The sequence below is a fragment of the Rattus rattus genome, chromosome 1, assembly GCF_011064425.1.
Source record: "Rattus rattus isolate New Zealand chromosome 1, Rrattus_CSIRO_v1, whole genome shotgun sequence".
Classification (NCBI taxonomy): domain Eukaryota; kingdom Metazoa; phylum Chordata; class Mammalia; order Rodentia; family Muridae; genus Rattus; species Rattus rattus.
The window spans coordinates 39,460,448-39,473,417 of record NC_046154.1 but is presented as its reverse complement, the minus strand read 5'-3'; the positions used below and the strand labels follow the sequence as shown (position 1 = coordinate 39,473,417).

Here is a 12,970-nt window from a genome sequence, read left to right as displayed (position 1 = left end):
TCACCCCACCCCCTACCCCCGACCAGCAGCCTCTGCGCGCCAGGCTTCTTCTGGAAAGCTGGCTTGCATCTTCGGGTTCTCACCGGGCCTGCCCCTTTTCTAAATTTACTTGGCACTAGCTGTAACAGTTTCTTTAGCTGCAAAGGATGTTTGAACATCATAGCTGAAGCTTCTCTTTATCGGTTTCTATTTGAAGAAGGTTCCATTGGCCTCATACCCTATGAAGTAGATATTAACCTCATTTTACAGACGGAGAAGCTAAGCCGGCTGCGAACCATTAAAGTAGTAAGTTCCACCTAAGAGCTGAGCCTTTTAAAAACGCAATGCCTCTGAAGTCTGGCATTTAATTGGACTACTTTCCTCAGAAATACAGGGAATTGTCCTTGACAAGTCTTTATTCGGGCTCATTTGTTATCCTTAGAATGCTTTCCCCTCTCGACCAAAATGTTCTCCTGCCGAACCAGACTTGAGCTTAGGAACAATATCTCACCTGCTGCCAGCAAAAGCAGACCTTATATAAGGGCAGTCACATGGAAGTTCTTATCTGGGCCTTAGGTGATAGGGACCCCTCTCGAGGCAGGAACATAGACTCCAAACTGTTCAAGACTGCACTCAGACATCAGACTCTTGATGCTGGGACAATGCAGTGGGAGATTATGGAAGTCTGACTTTCCTGATCTGTACCGGGCTCGCGATTCTTCCAAGTGCTGTTTCCTCTGCTCAGGCAGGCATGCATTGCCTCCTCCTCATCTGGAACTCATCTGAACTCAGTCCTCAGTGCTAGGCAAGTGCTCTACCACCGAGCTAAATCCCCAACCCTTCCCACTCTACTTTTTACAGAAGTTATAACTATCCAAAACTTTAGATCTGTGGTGGTTTGAGGTAGAAACGTCTCCCATAGACTCTAGACTCAGGTATTTGAACACTTGCTCCCCTGTTGGGGAAGCTGTGAATCTTTAGGAGGTGGAGCCTTGTGGGAGGGAGTATATCACAGGGGTCAGTTTTGAGAGTTGTAGACTTACCTCACTTCCAGGCACTGCATCCTGCTTCATGCATTTGGATGAGGATGTGATCTCCCAGCTTCTCGCCCCAGCCACCTGCCCTCGTGCCCCACCACCTATAAAACAAAACAACCCCCAAACAAAAACAAACAAAACAAGGCCTCCATCTATAAATTGTCTCACTCGTGGTATTTTTATCACAGCAACAGCAAAGTAGCTAATGTAAGCACCATGTTTACATAAACCCATGGGATTTACATTTTAGTGGAATCAGATAAAACACTTGTATGTAGAAAAGCAAAGAGAGATCAGAGACACAAACGGTATTGCCTGAGCATAGCTTTGAATGGGGTGAGGGAATGACTTGTATGGATGCCTGCAGGGACAGACTAGCTAAGGGGAGGAGCAGATGGGAAGTGATTATAGTGCTGTAAAATGACAAGAGCTTATCCCCATGGCTGAGGGGACAGAGGTAGAGACAACCCAGAGTTGAGTGGCTACATTGCTCAGGTCATGGTTAAGGACTGCCTTGGATCTGAGTGAGATGGGAAGTTCAAGCAGAGGAGTAACATGACCACTCTTCAAAGGATCATTCTGACTGCTGGAACCTGGAGTGTGTGGAACAAATATGGACACCTCCAAGGGTGAGTAATTTGTCCCACCTTAAAGCCCAAAGTTAAGTATAACTTAATAGATAGGTAAGGAAAGATGTCAGCCAGACTGTTGGGCATGTGAATCTAAAGTTCTGAGGTATATTCCAGGCTGGAAGTAGAAAGCTGTGAATTATCAACGTATTTGTGTTCTTTAACGTTATAAATGTGGAGAAGTCCACTGAGAAGGGAATGGAGATAGAATGCTAAAGACTGACCCCTGGAGCATGCCAAGACTTAGAGACCAGGAGAGAGTGGAAGGGACCAGCTGAAGGAAAGGAAAAGCAGGGGGCAGTAAGGTGGAGCCGAGGGAAAGGCATTCTGGGAAGAACTCTGTAAATATTGCCTGCTCTGGTTTGAATCCGAAATGTTCTCAATAAGCTCATGTTTTGAACACTTGGTCCCCAGCTCGTGGCATTATTTTAGGAGGCTGTGGAAACTGAAGAGGTTGGGCAGAAGAAGGTCACACAGGATAGGACTTTGAAGGCTCTGGCCCTGATCGCCATAATGGCCCACCCACTCACATGGTAATAAGCAACTATGGGACCCTCTGAAACAGGAGCTAAATCAAACCTTCCCTCTTAACATTGATTCGTCTGGTATATGGGTCACAGAGATACAAAAGTAACCAAGAGTGCCTCAAGTCACAATGAGAGACTTATAAAAAGGGGAAAAACTAAATGGTAAGATTTCAAGTTAGGACTGGTTGGTGTGTCTCCCTGAGAGTTAACTGAGACATAACACCCAAGGGCTTTCTAACTGAGTTACCCATAAGTGGATCTTAAGTAATGGGCAAGACTTTGGCTCCAATCAATCCTGAGGGATCGGTTGCCCCAGTGAACCAACAAGGTTCAAACATCTGAAGGTAGTTGGACTAGATAGCTTCAAGTCTTTTCTGGGAAGAGAACTGAAATGACTGTTACACAGCAGGACTGAGCTGTGTGTGTGTGGTGTGTGTGTGTGTGTGTGTGGGGGGGGGGGTGCGGTTAGATAGATAAATAGATGTTGGATAAATATGGGGGATTAGTAGTACTCAGTGGTAAAACAAGAGAAGCCCTCAGTGGGAAAAAGCCCCATGAGCAAGATTCCCAAGGTGATTAGTGTGTGTGTAGGGGGTCTGATGGCCTGGTCAGAAGGGAATAGAGTATGTACGATAAAGGAAGGAGGTTAGCCAGGAGTGGGATGCAGGAACAGATAGAGGAGAGCTCCCGCAGGGCCCAAGAACACTTGCCAGGACCTGTTGAAAGAAGGAAGGAAAGTAGAAATAAAAGATTGTAGGAGCCCAAAGAGGCACTGACCACTTGGCTCTCTTGAGCTGGTTTTCTTCTGACAGCTTGGTCCAAGATTTGCTGAGGGAAGACATGCCCAATGCTCTCTGTGTGCTCTGTCCCAGTTGACACCAGGGAAGGTACCCAGTGGTGTTTCTATAATCACCAACCACATGGTTAGCCCCTTGAGAATGCCAAGGCCCTGCCCTGGGGCTGCTCTTTGGGTTCACTGTGAAGAAGAGGGCAGAGAACTCTCCTGGTGCCTCAGTCTTTGATTGTAGCAGTAGATGTTGTCTACCAGATGTCACTAGGTGGGCTCCTCCCTTCCATTAACAGGATCACTCCACAAACATTGCCCTGGAATGCCAGGTGGACAGAACCTGATGACCTTTCCTTTAGAGAACAATGAGGCCTGGGCCTTCTGAGGACTCCTATTGGTGGAGAGGTGTGAATTTCCTCTCTCCAGAGTGATAGGCTGGAGGCCAAGACTGACCTTTATGGATTCCCAAAAGGACCCAAGCCTCTCTGGCAGTAAGTGTAGCACCTCTAGTCCCTGCCCCACACGCTGTGCCTTTGGGCATGAGGACAGTTAAGGGGAATCTTTTGCATGGATGGAGGAGTGGTGGCTGCTTGAAGTGCTAAGCAATTAGATGATAATCTTTTCCAGAAACTAAGGATTCCTGGGAGGCTGAGTCCCTACCACTTCTAGACCTAGTGTTTCTTTTCCGTAAATAGCTAAAATGACCCCTTAAGGAACCTGGAAGTCTAGTGTTGAGCTGGAGAATGAGGAAGGAGGGGAGGAATTGAGAGCATAGGAAGAGTGACGAGTGGAGAGGCCTAGAAGGGGAGTGAGAAACAGCCGAATATTAGACACTTCAGCCAGCCAGCCTTTCTCTCTCTCTCTCTCTTACTGCCTTAGTGTGGATCTCCTTGTGTGTTGGATTCCTGGGGCTGTGTTCTGTGCTAATAGGAAGCTGCATAATCTTTCTGCACTGGAAGAAGAACTTGCAAAGAGAAGAACGTGCCCAGCAGTGGGTGGAAGTGATGAGAGCTGCCACATTCACCTACAGCCCACTGTTGTACTGGATAAACAAGCGGCGTTACCATGGCATGAATGTAGTCATTAACACAGGCCCTCCCCCTGCTGTCACCACGACTAAGCCGGAAGTTCAGAATCCAGAATCTTTGTGGGAGTTGGATATCTCAGAAGGCAGGAACTACGCTCTACAAGACAGCAGTCCCGGAGGTGAAGCCTCTGGTCTCTTGCAACATGTTTTGGCAGTTCCAAAGCAGCCCCTGTCTTCAGCAATGCCACAGCCTCGGACTGACTCCCCATTCCCACTTCCCATCTTTCAGGAGGTGCCCTTTGCCCTATCTCTCTGCCACCTGCCTCCCATGTTGAACCACTCTGTCTCCTACCCTTTGGCCAACAGTCCTGAAAGGAATGTTCATTTCCGTTCCCTCCCAACACTAGCCCATGGAACAAACTGCTTTAATGCCAAGCCTTTTGCTTCGGAGCTGTAGTTCCCTCTTATTGAGGGTGGAAGCTGCAAGCACCAAAGGCTGCCTTTGGTAGAAAACAGAGATAACCTCAAGGAGTTGCTATTGACAAGGAGGTCAGAGCCACCTGGTGAGAGGTTTAAAGCCACAGACTTAAAAAAAAATAAAGTCCAAGTTTCTCCTCTGTCTCATTTGCTCCTAGAAGGGCAATGTCTTTTGTCACAGCCAATGTGACTGTGGTGCTTTATAAGTGAATCTGGTTCTAAGTTTTACCACTGCATATGGGAACTGGAGATTAGCATTTGGGAGACACTGAACCAATACTTGTGGCTGGAAATCAAGATCTCTTCATCCAGTATTTAGCCTGAATGAGTGTCAGGTTGACCCAGGTCTCCAGGCACTGCTGTTCACCAGGAGGGAAGCAGATGACAGAAGAGGACAGTCGTTGAGAGCTACAATGGCCCACACTGGCTATGTCACAGGTCTAACGAATGCCAGCATGGTATAGTTGAACTGTTGTTTTCCATGTATTGATTCTTAGATGGCTGTCTTTGTCCTTTATTTCTAATGTTCCCAAGAACAATGCCAAATGGCAGTTCTGATACTCCTGTTAAGATGCAGACTTGGGTTTCTAGGGCATATGCCTTCGTTGTTCCACAACTAGCTTTCCAGTTCACATTTTTCTGGCATCTAATTTCCAGTATTTCTACCATACCTCATGGTGTCTTTACTTAGAGTTGTCTTGTTAGAACAGTTTGGCTAAAAGCATCAGCGTGTGAGGGGTCTCATCAATTTGACTGGCAAACTGGTCTAGAATTATACCTATAGTTTGTATCTTATCTTGTCTTTTCTTTTCTCCCATCTCCCATCTTCTCTTTTGATGTGGGGGCTCACTATTTTAGTCCAGGCTGGCTTGGAACTTATGTCAGGCTGCCCTTAAACTGCTGATGCTCCTGCCTCAGTGTTGGGAGTGCTGGTATTACAGGTTGGTGTCCCCATACTTGGCTTTATTGCTTATGTCTTTACATTTTCTCTCTCTGTGTATGGATGTTTTGCTCTCACGTATGTCTGTGCTTGTGGAAGTCAGAAGAGGGTACCAGATCCCCTGGAACTGGAGTTAGACAATTGTGACCCTCTATGTGAGTGCTAGGAATTGAACCTGTGTCCATTAGGAAAAGCAACCAGTGCTCTTAACCACTGAGCCACCTCTCCAGCATCATTTATATCGTTCTTTAAGATACACATGGCTCCTCAGAAGTAAAGGTCCATTACATGGGAAAGTTAATACCTCTTGAACAATTATTCTTATTAATTCTGCCTATTTGGTCCCAGTTTTAAGATTAGCAGGACTGGCTCAGCCAAAATAGGAATTTCTCCCTTAGTGCTGGGGATTCAACAGAGTTTTACACATTTGACAAATGCTCTACCATTTAACTATGTATTCCCAGACCTTGTTCCACTAAGAAAATGAGCCAAACCAATACTTGTAAATGGTGTAAACTTTATGTATAAACTCCCTGAGGGGAAGGGCCACTCAGACTTTGTGTATGCATAGGAAGGGAGAGACAAGGGGATTCCCAGAACTTGGTAAATAAAGTTAATTTGTGTATAGACAAGCCCAGTCCTTTCTATACAAACTCTCTAGAAATAGATTTTAAACCCTTTCCTCCACCCCTAAGTCAATGGAACATTTTTTAAAAATCATGCTGTTTAAATAGAATCTGAACACATAAAACGGCCCTAGATGGGGTTCTGATGGACACCAGAGCAGGCTCATTCCTCAGCCTCTGCTTCCTCTTATCCTGAATATGCCTAAAGCCTGAGCCCTGCACGCTTTGCTTCAGGTCAAACATTGAAATGCATTCCTGTTTTTTTAGAAAGAGCAAAACCCAAAAACCTATCAAACACTGAATTTCATTAGGGTTGCTTACCAGTGGCTACAAAATGACTCTCCCTCCCACAGCACCCATTAATACATTTATGTCCTCAGGGAGAGGTGGGGAGTCTAGGAGCTCCTTCCATGACATGACAAGATGTTTGTTGGCAGGCCCAGTCCTATGCAGGTAGTCACTGCTACCATGGGTTTGAGAATTCAAGAGCCCCACCAGCTCAGTCAGTATTCTATACCACTCCCCGACTTCCTGCAGCTCCTATGTTGTCTGCCCTTTCTTCTATATTACTTCTTGACCTGGAGGGGATACATAAATGCCTCATTTAGGACGGACATTCAACCCTCACTGTGACTGATTATGGGTCTCTGGAGTGTGGCATAGGACCATCCTCGCCACAGGCTTTTGATTGGGAATATGGTATTAGTTGTGAATTCCCTGGTGTGGAGTGGGCCTCAAATCCAAACAGAAGCTGTTGGTTATCCCTGTAAGAGCTGCTACTGTTGTATCAGCGGGCACATCCTGCCTGGCTGGCCAGTAGTATTGCACACAGGGTCTGCAGATGTCCATTAATAGCCTTTCTCCCCTAGCAGCCTGCAGAGAACCTTCATGCATTATGGGACTATCCATCAGGAAAAACTCCTGGCCCAGTTCAGCTTGATTTCTGTCCTGTGAACAGGAGGATGAGGTGTCTTCAGCAAAGGTCTTACAGAGGGGTCTGGTGGGCAACCAGTGGCAGCGACAATTCTTGCCTTTGGTGGTTGTTGTTAGTCCTAGGAGCCTCCTGGACAAAATTCTAAGGCAGATTCTTGATACTGTTTTGCTCCATCCTTAATTTCAAGAGCAAGTAGGCAGCAGTCCACTAAAATAAAGATTAAAGCAGGTTTCCCCCTTTAATTGTCAGGGGAGCAGGGAAGATTTTAGTCAGACACAGTGAGAGAGAGGAGATGTTTTATTTAGATAAATTAAAATGGCTATATTGATAGGAAATAAGTAAAGCTCAAATGAAGTCATGGAAACCTTGAATCCACTCTCTAAACAGAACCAAAATTGCTTATATATTACCAAAATAGTTCCATTAATATAAAGTAGATTTACAGTTCTTAATATGAGAAAACAAGGTAGGTTAGGTTTATATAACAAACAATACATGCCCTCTAAAGTCTCAGGAATATCCAAATGTGTTCTGGCTTGAATATGAGAGAAGGGACCACATCTAGATGGTTGGTAAGCAAGCCAATGAGGTGTGGAGCAAGCAAAAGGTGTCACTAAAAACAACTCAATAGGCCATTATGAGTGTGAGCCTATCACAGTCAAAACCTTCAACTGTGACGCTGGGACAGGGAGGGGGGCTGATGGGGCTGTGTCCAGCAACGGTAGAGAGCAAACTGCAATGGAAGGGAAAAGAGCTGGCTGAGAAGTGAGCTGTCCGCCTCAGCTCTTCTGCATTAGACCTGTTCTTAAGTGCCAAGCATCCTTTGCTCTGCTCTCCGCTTGAATGTCACTGCAGTCATATTTAAGCCAGGTACTTTCTTGAGACAAGATCTCACTATGTAGCCCAGACTGGACTAGAACTCATTATTTTCCTGCCTCAGTCTCCCAAGGGCCGGGGTTACAGGGATGTACTGCCATGGCTGGCTTGTGGATGGTCTTTCAGTACATACTATGCTGGATGGTGCACAGAATAAAGCAAAGGGCCGAAGAGCAACACCTAAAGAAACTACTCTGAGCTACTGACTGATAAGGCCAAAGGATTGAAATCCAAAGCCAAACTCACAACCACTACCATGGAGTTCGTCTCTGAGAGGTGATCTGTGGCTGGTGAAGCTTGGCTAACACAAGGCACTGGATGCACAAGTTAAGACAATAAAGAAATGAAGACCCAGTCTTCACTGACTGATAGGTTTTGGGCTCCTAAGCCAGTGAGTCTGTCCGATTCTTAGCAAAGGAGAATAGGATGCCCACCTCTGCCTAGATCTGGTAATGCCACAAGCAGGACAGAAGGGATAACAGGTCAGAGGACAGTTATGGCTACCTCTGGGCAATTTGGTAGGAGACATCATGCGGCTCAGGGGTGATGCTGGCAGACAGACTTGACATGGAAAAACCAGAAGAGAGACCAAGAAACAAATCCTGTTTCCTCACTGAAAAGCATCTACCACAAAGAGTTAAGGTGTCTTGAAAACATCTGCCTACAAATAAGAACTTGAAACTAAAAAGGACAAGCTTCATTACCCTCAGTGTATTTCATATAAATCAGTTCTCAAAAAAAAAAAAAATACCTTCCAGGTACAGACATACTATTTATGGTACAGTATATACAATATAGCAGAATAATTCAATTTATTGCTAGGACTTTATTTGGTTGTTACAAAATCTGTAAGGAGATATTATATATATATTAAAAGAGGGGGAGTACGGAAGGCAGCGAGAAGAACAAGAGCTACTTAAAGAGCCAGGATAATGTTGAACTGTATTTTTAACCTTTCTAAGAAGGTGACAGCATAAATGGGCAAGGCAAACATTAAGGCAACAAATTTAGAGAGAAAGAAACATGAGCTAAGAAGACGCACGCACAGGAAAACTTTATCTCGCCTTCGCTGAGTTTTAATATGTCTAGAAAAAAACAACACTAAACTGAATATCATAAAAAAGAAACAAAACATAAAAAGCAAAGCAAAGCAAGGCGAAGGGAAAAACAAATGTCTTTAAAGGTTTGAGGATACCAGAGTGTATCCACAGCTGACAGGGCAACTTGAACAAAATTAGGTAGGAGTGATCTATACTATCACAACAGCGTCCCCAGTGTTTCCCTGACTGGCTATAGCAATGTGTGGTTCTGTAAGGTCTTCTACTGGAGTTGCCCCAAGACCCCTAAGAACACTGAGTGTTCTCAACATGTTGGTGAATAGCGAGTTCCTTCTAGTCAGACCTTTCCTGACTTGCCCACAAAGCATGTAAAGGGGAAGCATCACACCTGCCTTTAGACTTGGGAAAACTGACCCCATCACCAGAAGGCTCCTGCTCCATGCGGCATCCTCTGGACAGAAAGCCCATAGCTCCCTCTGAGGGAACAATGAGGAAAGAATATGATTTTGTGTTTCATCTGACTACATTTTGGCTTTAGGCAACCTGCCAAGAAATAGAGCAAGTACTTGGTTATCCTAGAGGTAAAATCCCTAAAGGTACTGTTTCCCAAGTCAAAACTCAGAGCTTTTCTCTAGTGCTCTGGGCAACTAGCTCTTGGGCATAGCAACCAAGGACATGAACCTTCCCATTCCAGACTGGACATGGTGCAGAAGGTAGGCAGTTACAACTTTAAGGTAGTCTGGAGTGGGTGGGTAGAGAAGACAATCTCACTTACTTGATGGGAAAGCAATTTCCCACTGAGTAACTTTATGCTCATAAACCTTCAAAGATAATTAAAAATGAGGAAAATCCCAGTAAGACTTCTCTGGTTCTTAGGTTAGGAATAGGAGCAATGGCCCGGAATCTGACGTTCCTGAGCTCAGAACTGGCACCCTCTGCATAGCATCCATACCTGAACTGATGTCCCAGCTTCAACCCTATGGTAGTGCCCAGGCATCTGAGGGTTGCCTTAAGGAGATGTGAAGAGTTTCAGCTGCCACCCAGAGCAGACTGTCAACTACTCATAACAAGTTATCCATTCATTCTGTTCAAAGCCAATCTTCTGACTGTCTATGCAATATGCACAATCTTTCATTTTACATATGTACAAACAAAAGACTCCTCTTTCAAAGAAAAGACGTATTCTGAGGCTCTATAAAGTGCAGCTAATTTAAGGCAAATTCATATGAAATATAAACAGTGACTTATCTCTATACACACACACTTTCCAGCTTTAAAAGGTAAATTCTCTTCCCCTCAAAAACAGGAAAGAGAAGAGAGCTTTATTATTTTTTCCTGACAACTTTAAGTTACAAGATCTTACTGGCTTCATGAAATCATAGATTTCCAAACATCATATTTTAAGTAAGATTTTTTTTAAAAAAATAATTTTTTTAAATAGCATTTTCAAACAAGTTAAAAGGTGACAATGTGTTTGCTACAGTAGTATGAAGGGCTGGAGGACTGATGAGTTAGTTAAGAGTTTTTTTTTTCCTTTTTAGGTAAGTAGATTTTAGGTAGTCCGGGCTGCACATCCATTTCATCCATCATCTATGTCTGATGGGACTAGATACCTAAAGCTACTCTTAGCTCCAGGAAGGAGTATCTCCCGTCTCCATTGGAATCAAATGCTCTCAAGTGTTCTGGTCTTGGCATGGCAGAACCTAGGGAATTCCAGATTTCCTGGTAGGTCAGCATCCCATCCACATCTTGACCAATCTTGTGGAATAAATCCTGAAGATCTGTTAAACGAGAATTACAAAACAGACATGTAGTATGTTTATGCATACAGTTAAAAGTAGCTTCAGCTGACTTCACAACATTAAAAGAAAGACTACTTTGCTAGGTGTGGTGTTGAAGGTCTTTAATCTCAGCATTTGGGAGTGGGTGGATAGAGGCAAGCAGATCTCTGTAAATTTGAGGGTAGCCTCATCTATATAGTTAAGTTCAGACCAGCCAGGCTACATTGCAAGACCTTATTTCAAATCCTTCCCCTGCAAACCAAAACAACTCTCCCACCTTGCTGGTAGGGCAGGGAGACGGCGCAGTGATCAGAGGCTGCTCCTCTAGGACGGTGGGCTTGGCTCCCAGCCACTTGCAACTTCAGGTCCAGGAAATCAGATGCCCTCTTTTAGCTTCCAAAAACAAGCCCCCTCCGGCCCACTGGTTAAAGTGCCTGTGATCATGCATGAGTGAGGTTTGGATCCCCAGAATACATGCAAATGCCAGGAAGGCATGATGACCTTTCTGTAATTCCATCCTCAGAAAGTGGTGACAGGATCCCTAGAGGAAGCTGGCTACTGAGACTTGCCCTACCGGCAAGCACTGGGCTTGACTGGGAGACTGACTTGGTAAGGCAGGACTAGCAATGGGGATGATTCCTGACATTAGTGTGGGACCACTAAATACGCGTGCAAACATATACATGTGTACAAGTACACACACATGTAAACATGCACAAAACCCACACCCATACTTGTAAACATGTATATAGACACATGCTCACACGCACGCATGTGCGTACACACACACACACACACACACACACACACACACACACACACACAGATGCGAAATAAGGAGAAAAAACTGAGAATGATAAATTTCGATCCTTTAAGAAGGAGAGGAATACTATATTGTATACATAGTTTCTTACACTGTGAGATGCAAACCCATATGGGAGTTATATACCTGCATGTTGGGGCAATATTTGGCAACAGTAAAAGATTTCATTTGTGACCAAACATTAAGTAAGAATCATATGCTTAACAAGTCTGAGGTGTTCTGGAAGTGTTAGCCTGTGCTGCACACAGTCGTGCTGATACACAGCATATACTTTGCAGTGCATATGCCCTCATGCCGCATGCACCAAACGCTGCCTGAAGCACTTTGCTTTGGATTTCCGTCTACTGTGTGCTGTGAACTGCAGTGCTTTTACTGTATATACCAAGTTTTCTCTTCTCTTAGAAACATAATGGCTTGTAGAAGACAAAGACTTTCTATATTTTCTTGCCACTGTTCTTAGCCTGTATCAAATCAGTGCATCTTTTGGTTGCACTGTTAGAACATTTACTTTTCAAAACTGCTACCCATTGATGACTTAGTTTTCAATTTCTGAAATGGCTCTAGGGATACTTTCACTATTCTGTACTACAAATCTGTGGGAGGTGACATTCTCAGTCCTGACAATTATAAAACACAACGATCAACTGTAACCAGTCTTTAGCTTCTTTGTGGCTACTTTTTTATCCTCCACCCTTCCAACCCCCTAATAGTAGATAGGGGAGAAAAAGAGGACAGAGAGGAGAGAGGGCAACATTATCCTTAGACTGCTTCCTGCTGATTAGGGGTGTCGAGATCCTTGGGACAAGTTTGATCTTTGCTGTCAAGACACCTAGTTTTTTTTTTTCTTGTTTCTTCTTTGAGCCTGGCTACTTAACAGAGACCAACTGTGACCAATAACCAACAACCCAGCCTACCTCTTGGGGGCCTAGCATTTATACAGCCTTTGAAGAGACCCCAGAATTCAAAATGTTACATAATCAAAGAAACTATCTGTAGTTGTTAAAATTATGCCTCTGCTAGAATATGAGGCAAATCATAGTCAGCTGCTGTGGACAGTCTGAAGCAGCCCCATATCCCACACCTGGAATGAAAACAAAAACCTATTCTTATAATTCTTATATTATAATTCTTATAATATTATAATTCTTATAATATTTCTGTGTTTTTTAAAGAAACCAACATTCTCACTGCAATCAACCAACTTTGAAGAGCACTGAAGTGTACTAAATATGGTTGGTTATAAATTTTCATATTACCTATATGGGGATCCTTCTACTATGTAACATTATCTGTCTAGATCTAGAAACTAAGTAGTGGAAGAGTCAGGAACTTGGGAGTGAGATAAACACAGAAAGAGGGAGGAAGGTAAAATAAGTAAGGATGTCTGAAAAGTCACAGGAATCATATTATTAACTATTTGCCTAAAAAAAAAAAAACAAAAACAAAAACAAAAAAAACCCAACCCTTCC

The 12,970-nt window shown here is 44.0% G+C and overlaps 2 protein-coding genes across 4 annotated transcripts in view; one reads left to right on the top strand and one right to left on the bottom strand.

The window, feature by feature from the left end:
- The first annotated feature begins 109 nt into the window (after nucleotides 1-109).
- On the top strand, nucleotides 110-4,613 carry Tex38 (testis expressed 38). Of its 3 annotated transcripts, none has more exons than XM_032899509.1 (2): nucleotides 110-285; nucleotides 3,839-4,613. In XM_032899509.1, coding segments are annotated over exons 1-2 (606 nt in total). In that variant the 5' UTR covers nucleotides 110-284; the 3' UTR covers nucleotides 4,444-4,613. The 3 variants fall into 3 exon arrangements, with proteins under 3 accessions (XP_032755400.1, XP_032755393.1, XP_032755391.1); XM_032899502.1 differs by lacking the exon at nucleotides 110-285 and adding an exon at nucleotides 817-1,645; XM_032899500.1 differs by lacking the exon at nucleotides 110-285 and adding an exon at nucleotides 3,290-3,450.
- Nucleotides 4,614-7,241: 2,628 nt separating this feature from the next.
- Efcab14 (EF-hand calcium binding domain 14) overlaps nucleotides 7,242-12,970 on the bottom strand; it is a 39,852-nt gene continuing 34,123 nt past the window's right edge. The window contains exons 11-12 of the mRNA XM_032899477.1: nucleotides 10,511-10,678; nucleotides 7,242-9,440 (exon numbers count right to left, since the gene is read on the bottom strand). Coding sequence (XP_032755368.1) covers nucleotides 9,316-9,440; nucleotides 10,511-10,678 — 293 coding nt within the window. The 3' untranslated portion in view covers nucleotides 7,242-9,315. The remainder of the gene's footprint in view (nucleotides 9,441-10,510; nucleotides 10,679-12,970) is intronic.

Coding starts and splice junctions, on each gene's coding strand:
- Tex38 (XM_032899500.1), top strand. CDS start 3,417: ATGGATTCCCAAAAGGACCCAAGCCTCTCTGGCA. Junction 3,451..3,838: donor GGACCCAAGCCTCTCTGGCA/GTAAGTGTAGCA, acceptor TTACTGCCTTAG/TGTGGATCTCCTTGTGTGTT.